The 8,061-nt window shown below is 45.5% G+C and overlaps 1 protein-coding gene across 1 annotated transcript; it reads left to right on the forward strand.

The window, feature by feature from the left end:
- Positions 1–513: 513 nt before the first annotated feature.
- On the forward strand, positions 514–2,130 carry stc1l (stanniocalcin 1, like). The gene is made up of 5 exons (XM_029768996.1): positions 514–745; positions 1,016–1,158; positions 1,278–1,385; positions 1,559–1,662; positions 1,732–2,130. The coding sequence occupies exons 1-5, from the start codon at positions 631–633 to the stop codon at positions 2,027–2,029; spliced, it is 768 nt and encodes a 255-aa protein (XP_029624856.1). The 5' UTR covers positions 514–630; the 3' UTR covers positions 2,030–2,130.
- The last annotated feature ends 5,931 nt before the right edge of the window (positions 2,131–8,061 follow it).

Raw genomic sequence — 8,061 nt, forward strand, 5'->3', positions numbered from 1 at the left:
AACACACACACAAACATGCATGCCTTTCACAATGATTGATCTGCCTTTCTACGTGACTGAACCACTGCACATGAAACATGACTGGAATTTTTAAAACAACTCATTTCAGTTTCCTAGGCCTAATTTAACTAGGGAAGTTGCCTATTCTAAATCAAACTTGAGCTAATCGTAGTCATATTACAATACTGAAAGGTTTCTGGTTTTGCAGACAAGTCATTTTTCCTACAACCACACCTGAACAGCTGCTTCTCACATTAGCAGACCCATTGTAACCTTGCCCTATGCATTTTGGAACAAAATAATCACTTTAGTTTCAATTTCCACAATGAACGTTCTTTCATGAATAAATATAAGCATACGCACGGAAAGTTCCAAAGCGCTCAGTGGAAACATTTTACAAATTGGCCTAACGCACGCACCGCGACCCCCCACTGGAGATGCCGGTCGCTGATTGGACAAACCCGCTGGGGGGTCCAGTGATTAGTGTAACAAACGGCTATAAAAACAGCTCGTCAACGTAACACTAACCAGGGAACTAACAGAGAGCTACATCCCAACTGTTCTCCACCAAAAATCAAGCCGACCTCTTCTACCTCTTGCACCCGATGAACATCACCATATTTCAACAAGATGCTAGCTAAATTCAGCCTGTTTGCGATCTTCCTAGTCCTGGAGACCTCCGCCTTCGATGCCGAACCGGAGGAATCCTCTCCTCGCCGTGCACGCTTCTCCTCCAATAGCCCCTGTGAGTACCGTTGGTTAGCCTAAAGTGCAAAAAAACTATGCAAACTGCAGTTCTTTATCCAAATAAGGCTGTAGATACAGAGTGCGTTGGGTTCATGCACAAGAGTTGGGTATGAAAGTTGCCTCGTGTAGTCAAACCTTCCTAAAATAGTTGCATTCCCATGAATAGAGACATAGGCACTTGGTTAAATGTATGTGAGTGTAGCCCACTATAGCCTCTGTCAATTGCTGAAGTTTGATGAATCCCCCCCCCTCCCCCCTCTCTCTCCAGCGGATGTGGCTGGGTGTTTGAATGGTGCTCTAGCTGTGGGATGTGGAACATTTGCCTGCCTGGAGAATTCCACCTGTGACACGGATGGCATGCACGATATCTGCCAACTGTTCCTCCGCACCACAGCTACCTTCAACACACAGGTAATCTATACACACACACACACTTTTTTGACGACCCACCGCAGTGTCTCTAACCGTGTGTGTGTGTGTGTGTGTGTGTGTGTGTGTGTGTGTGTGTGTGTGTGTGTGTGAGAGCGCAGGGTAAGACATTTGTAAAGGAGAGTCTGAGGTGTATTGCCAACGGCGTCACATCTAAAGTGTTCCAGACCATCAGGCGCTGTGCAATCTTCCAGAGGATGATCTCTGAGGTCAGTCGCTGGCTTTATTAGAGATTCACTCCATGTCAGCCGTCATATCTTCCTATCAGCGCCAAAATGATCCCAAATAACCTCTACTGTGTGGTAGGATGAAGTGCAAGTTTCTGAGAGTTTAAAGGTGTGTGTGTGTGTGTGTGTGTGTGTGTGTGTGTGTGTGTGTGTAGGTCCAGGAGGAGTGTTACAGTAGACTGGACATCTGTGGTGTGGCTCGCTCCAACCCTGAGGCCATTGGAGAGGTGGTACAGGTACCTGCACACTTCCCCAACAGGTGAGCCAAACTGTGTGTGCGCGTGACTAACCCGGTGTATTTGTCTAATGCGACGTGTGTGTATTCCAGGTACTACAGCACTCTGCTTCAGTCCCTTCTGGACTGTGATCAGGAAACAGTGGCGGTTGTCAGGGCGGAGTTTGTTTCTAGGCTGGGGCCAGACATGGAGACCCTCTTCCAGCTGCTGCAGAACAAGCCTTGCCCCCAGGATTCTAACCAAGGTGCTATCTCCGCCCCCGCCGGCTGGCAATGGCCAATGGGGTCTCCCCCCGCCTTCAAGGTCCAGCCCAGCATGAGAGGAAGAGACCCCACCCACCTGTTCGCTAGGAAACGCTCTCTGGAGGAGTCGGATAGAGAGATTGAGTAAAGAGGAGACATACGCTACTAGTCAAATGTTTTGGAACACCTACCCATTCAAGGGCATTTCTTTTTTTGTACTATTTTCTACATTGTAGAATAATATTGAAGACATCAAAACTAGGAAATAACACATGGAATCATGGAGTAAACAAGAAAGTGTTATATTTATATTTGAGATTCTTTGAAATAGCCACCCTTTGCCTTCATGACAGCTTTGCACACTCTTGGCATTCTCTCGACCAGATTCATGAGGTAGTCACCTGGAATGCATTTAAATTAACAGGTGTGCCTTAAATGTTAATTTGTGGAATTTCTTTCCTTAATGTGTTTGAGCCAATCTATTGTGTTGTGACATGGTGGGGGGTATACAGAAGATAGCCCTATTTGTCAAAAGACCCATATTATGGCAAGAACAGCTCAAATAAGCAAAGAGAAACGACAGTCCATCATTACTTTAAAACATGAAGGTCAGTCAATACAGAAAATGTGAAGGACTTTGAAAGTTTCTTCAAGTGCAGTTGCAAAAACCATCAAGCGCTATGATGAAACTGGCTCTCATGAAGACTGCCACAGGAATGGAAGACCCAGAATTAACTCTGCTGCAGAGGATAAGTTCATTAGTTACCAGCCTCAGAAATTGTAGACCAAATAAATGCTTCACAGAGTTTAAGTAACAGACACATCTCAACATCAACTGTGCAGAGGAGACTGCGTGAATCAGGCCTTCATGGTCAAATTGCTGTAAAGAAACCACTACTAAAGGACACCAATAATAAGAAGAGACTTGCTTGGGCCAAGAAACACGAGTAATGGACATTAGACCTGTGGAAATTATGAGATTTTTGGTTCCAGCAGCCTTGTCTTTGTGAGAAACGGTGTGGGTGAACGGATGATCTCCGCATGTGTATTTCCCACCGTAAAGTGTGGAGGGGGAGGTGTTATGGTGTGGGGGTGCTTTGCTGGTGACACTGTCTGATTTATTTAGAATTCAAGGCACACAACCACTATGGCTACCACAGCGTTCTGCAGTGATACGCCATCCCATCTGGTTTGGGCTTAGTGGGACTATCATTTGTTTTCAAAAGGACAATGACCTAACACACCTCCACACTGTGTAAGGGCTATTTTACCAAGAAAGAGAGTGATGGAGTGCTGCATCAGATGACCTGGCCTCCACAATCCCCCAACCTCAACCAAATTGAGATGGTTTGGGATGAGTCGGACCGCAGAGTGAAGGAAAAGCAGCCAACAAATGCTCAGCATATGTGGGAACTCCTTCAAGACTGTTGGAAAAGCATTCCAGGTGAAGCTGGTTGAGAGAATGCCAAGAGTGTGCAAAGCTGTTATCAAGGCAAAGGGTGGCTATTTGAAGAATTTTAATTTGTTTAACACTTTTTTGCTTACTACATGATTCCATGTGTAATTTCATAGTTTTGATGTATTCACTATTATTCTACAATGTAGAAAATAGTAAAAATAAAGAAAAACCCTTGAATGAGTAGGCGTGTCCAAACTTTTGACCGGTAGTGTACATGCACACCGTTCATACCTTAAACACACGCTCACATATACACACAAACACACCACAGCTACCTTAAACACACAAACACACATTCATGAATGCTTCAACTCTATGCATGCTGACACACACATATTTGCACAGGCATGCACACACACACAGCTGTCTCCTCACATGATTAAGGCTAAATGATTAAGGGAAGTTTGGAGCTGCTGTAATGTCGTAGTTGATTTGGGGAAGCGTCTATCTCTAGCTGCTGTTGAAAGTATTTCTGTGTTGGCTGATGCTTGATGAGAGGGGGATGAAACTTGTTAGCTGGACGTTGAATGTGGAGGATTATATCTGCTCAGAATAGACTCAACTTAACCTGGGGAGCTGTTGAAAAGTCTGATCATTTAGGCTATCTACGAAAAGGAACCGTCATTGTAGTTCCATCTGATTTCAACATGGCACAGCAGCCATAACATCCCAGTTTTGACCAGTGATTACCAAGAGAAGCCTATTTAAAAAGACCTTTGGATATATTACTATAATATTATTATTGATATGTATTTTCTTACTAAATGTTTATTTATGATGTTGTATTACGTCTTTAGTTGTAACTTGTGTGATTGGTTTGAGTTCTTCTCTGTCACTGTCTGTGTTAATGCAAGATCCTATACTGTGTACGAACACGACAATAGTATGCTGTGGAAGATGTGGTTAAATCGTGTATGATTTGAGATCGTGTGTGTGTGTGTGTGTGTGTGTGTGTGTGTGTGTGTGTGTGTGTGTGTGTGTGGTGTGTGTGTGTGTGTGTGTGTGTGTGTGTGTGTGTGTGTGTGTGTGTGTGTGTGTGTGTGAGATAGTGTAGTCGAGTCTGGTACTCTACACTATGGGGGCTTGGGGTAATTCTCTCTGCTACAAATAAATGTTGTGATCTGCATCATATTGACTACAGTGATTTCAAATGAAATGTTATTTGTCACATGCACTGATTGCAACAGGTGTACAGTAAACCTTACAGTGAAATGCTTACTTACAAGCCCTTAACCAACAATGCAGTTTTAAGGAAGAAAGTATTTACTAAAATAAGCAAGTTAAAAATAAATAAAATAGAAAAGAAGAAAATAGAAAAATAAATAATTAAAGAGCAACAACAAAATAACAGCGAGGCTATATACAGGGGGGGGGGACAGGTTAGTTGAGGTAATTGAGGTAATATGTACATGTAGGTAGAGGTAAAGTAACTGCATAGATAATAAACAGAGAGTAGAAGCAGCGAAAAAATGTGGGGTGGGGACAATGAAAATAGTCTGTGTAGTCATTTATTTTTTTATTAGGCAATTCAGTTAAGAACAAATTCTTATTTACAATGACGGCCTACCCCGGCCAAACCCTAATCCGGACAACGCTGGGCCAATTGTGCGCCACCCTACGGGACTCTCAATCATGGCTGGTTGTGATACAGCTTGGAATCAAACCAGGGTCTGTAGTGAAGCCCCTAGCACCGCGATGCAGTGCCTTAGATCGCTGCACCGCTTGGGATCATTTTATTAGCTGTTTAGGAGTCTTATGGCTTGGGGGTAGAAGCTGTTTAGAAGCCTTTTGGACCTAGACTTGGAGCTCTGGTACAGCTTGCCGTGCAGTAGCAGAGAGAACAGTCTATGACTAGGGTGGCTGGAGTCTTTGGCAATTTTTAGGGCCTTCCTCTGACACCGCCTAGTATAGAGTTCCTTGATATCAGGAAGCTTCTTCCCAGTGATTTACTACCCTCTGTAGTGCCTTGCGGTCGGAGGCCGAGTAGTTGCCATACCAGACTAGTGAATGAGCGATCATAGTTTCAAACATTGGTGATCTTTAATCGTTTGCATTGGTGTTAGAGTTGGGCTCCTGAGTAGCGCAGCGGTCTAAGGCACTGCATCTCAGTGCAAGAGGGGTCACTACAGTCCCTGGTTTGAATCCAGACTGTATCACATCCGGCCGTGATTGGGAGTCCCATAGGGCAGCGCGCAATTGGTCCAGTGTCGTCCGGGGTAGGCCATCATTGTAAATAAGAATTTGTTCTTAACTGACTTGCCTAGTTAAATAAAGGTTAAATAAATAAAAATATAGAGTGTGAGGTTAAAGTATTTTTGAAGTTTATTCTGTAATTTCCATCCACTGGGTAGCAGTATACTCCTGTCGTTGATGGGACTGTGCGTCCTTAGTACAGTCTACACTACAACGAGATTATCTCTGGTACCAATCTCCAGTCCCAGCCAAACTCCCCAGGCCTATGACTTTACCAGATCTCTGTACATACAGCCAGAACCAGCATTCTAAATCACAGACCTGTAAAGCCCTCCTACGTTCTTCTTACCACTTTCTCACAGTCAGTTTCTATGCTTTACAAACTCGTCTGTTAGATGACTTAGGGCTGGTTTGCCAAACAAGTCTGTGTCTGGCAGACCATCCCTAAGCGTACAGCGGTGGTTCAAAACATCCCGCATTTTCATGTGACCCACCAAATTGAGGCAATGATAATAACTCTCCCTAATCAATCCGGGTGATCAGTTAGGAGGTTGTTGGAACAAACAGTTTGAAAGGGAGGGGAGGTGTACCAGAGGAAAAGATCTACACTGCTAATGGCCCCCTAAGTGTTCAGTAATGACATAGAAGACATTTCTTTCTCTCTCTGTCTCTCTCTCTCTGTCTCTCTCTCTGTGTCTGTCTCTCTGTCTCTCTCAGGAGTACATGCGGTAAAACTTACCTGTTTCAACTGCTTCAGAAAGAAACGATGCTACACTAAAAAGTTCAGTTTCTAAAATGGTGGTTTGGGTCACAGCTGATCCCATTCCTTCTTGGTCGTTATTGGGGCCAGAAACGGAAACAGTGGTGGTTGTCACAGTACAAAACAGCCTGGGAACCAGTGGTAATGAAGTACTCAGCGCTGACTTGAGGGAAACTTGAACTCTCTGTCTCTCATGCAAGCGTGCGCGCGCGCACACACACACACACACACACACACACAAAAGGAAGTCTGGGGGGGGACAGGGGGAGCAGGTAGCTGACTAGTGGTGGCTGTTCAGTAGCCTGATGGTCTGTGGGTAGAAGCTACTGACCAGTCTTTCAGGTTTTGCCACGATGCTCCTATACTTAGTGAAGGAAGTGGGGAGAACAGGGCGTGGCTCGGGTGCCCCATGATCTTCTTGTCCTTGCTGCGACACAGGCAGTGTGCACCCAACGGTGCGTTCGGCTAAGCGTACCACCCTCTGTAGCACCTTGCGGTCAGCGGCGGTGGAGTTGCCGTACCAGGCTGTGATGCAGCCCGACAGTGTGCTCTCGATGGTGCTCCTGTAGAACACTGTGAGGGCCCTCGGGGACAGGCTGAACTTCTTCAGCAACCTGAGGTTGAAGAGTCGCTGTCGTGCCTTATTCACCATGGTGTCCGCGTGGTTTGACCATTTCAGCTCCTCTGACGTGTGTACGCTGAGGAACTTCGCATGGTTGATAGCCACCCTGTCAATAAATCTCCAGCGTTTATTTACAAAAGCCTGATAACCCTGACAGCCCCTGTGGTTCCCAAGGCTGATCCTCCACTAGCTCCTACAGGTGTTGATAACAGCACCACACTGGATGCCAGTGACTCTGACGCTCCTCTGAACCATCTGTCCCTGGTGGAAACTGCAGCCCCATTATGGCTCCTCACACCCAGCAGCTCATGGCCCATAACCCCAATAGAGGCCACATACAGCCAGGGGAGCACTTAATGGAGAAGGGTGACAGGGGTGGGGTGTTTGCATTAACACCTTGGTGGGGGACATTGATTGCCGTCATTGTGTGTGTATGTGTGGTGGTCAACATATAGGGCAATAGGGCAGATGGCTGTGCTAACAGCCCTCATTTCCAGGAATACGAGCAAGCCAACACACTCCTCAACACGTTTAGACAAGCCCAGATTTACACAGTGACACAGGAAGAGCTCAGGGAATATAACCCTATTCAGGGTAATCAGGTTAGAATAGGCTACTTCAAATTTTAGAGTGAATGGATGGGTGCTTTATCCTTATGCCTTCGGAGAAGTTTCTGGAAAGTTCCTATCTTCATCTGAAACAATAAGGATAGGATCCACATGAAATGTTTTTATTCAACACATAGTTAGCTATGAGCTGTGAATAGAACACAGGGCATAGAACACAGAACAGCTTAAATCTCACCAGAGAGAGAGAACGCAGCCAGAAATTGAACAGAATGTTTCCTCTCCAAGGGGCAGACATGCTATCCAGACCCTGGACCTCAGCCAAACAAGCTGCCAGCTATGTGTGTGTGTCTGGCAGGAAGCTGCTGTCTGTGCTGTAAGGTCCAGATCTCAGGGTGATTGATAGAGCGAAGTTACTGGCCAATCCTCTCTTCCCACCATTAATCACACACACACACACTTACCATTTTCTGGAGAGAATGCTTCCTCTGCAGTCAGCAGCAGAACCTCTCCTCCCTCTCTCCCATCACACACTCTTTCACCAGTCCTTTATTCAGCCCCTGAAGTCCTGGAGCACTAC

Source organism: Salmo trutta, chromosome 12, assembly GCF_901001165.1.
Source record: "Salmo trutta chromosome 12, fSalTru1.1, whole genome shotgun sequence".
In the NCBI taxonomy this organism is placed as follows: domain Eukaryota; kingdom Metazoa; phylum Chordata; class Actinopteri; order Salmoniformes; family Salmonidae; genus Salmo; species Salmo trutta.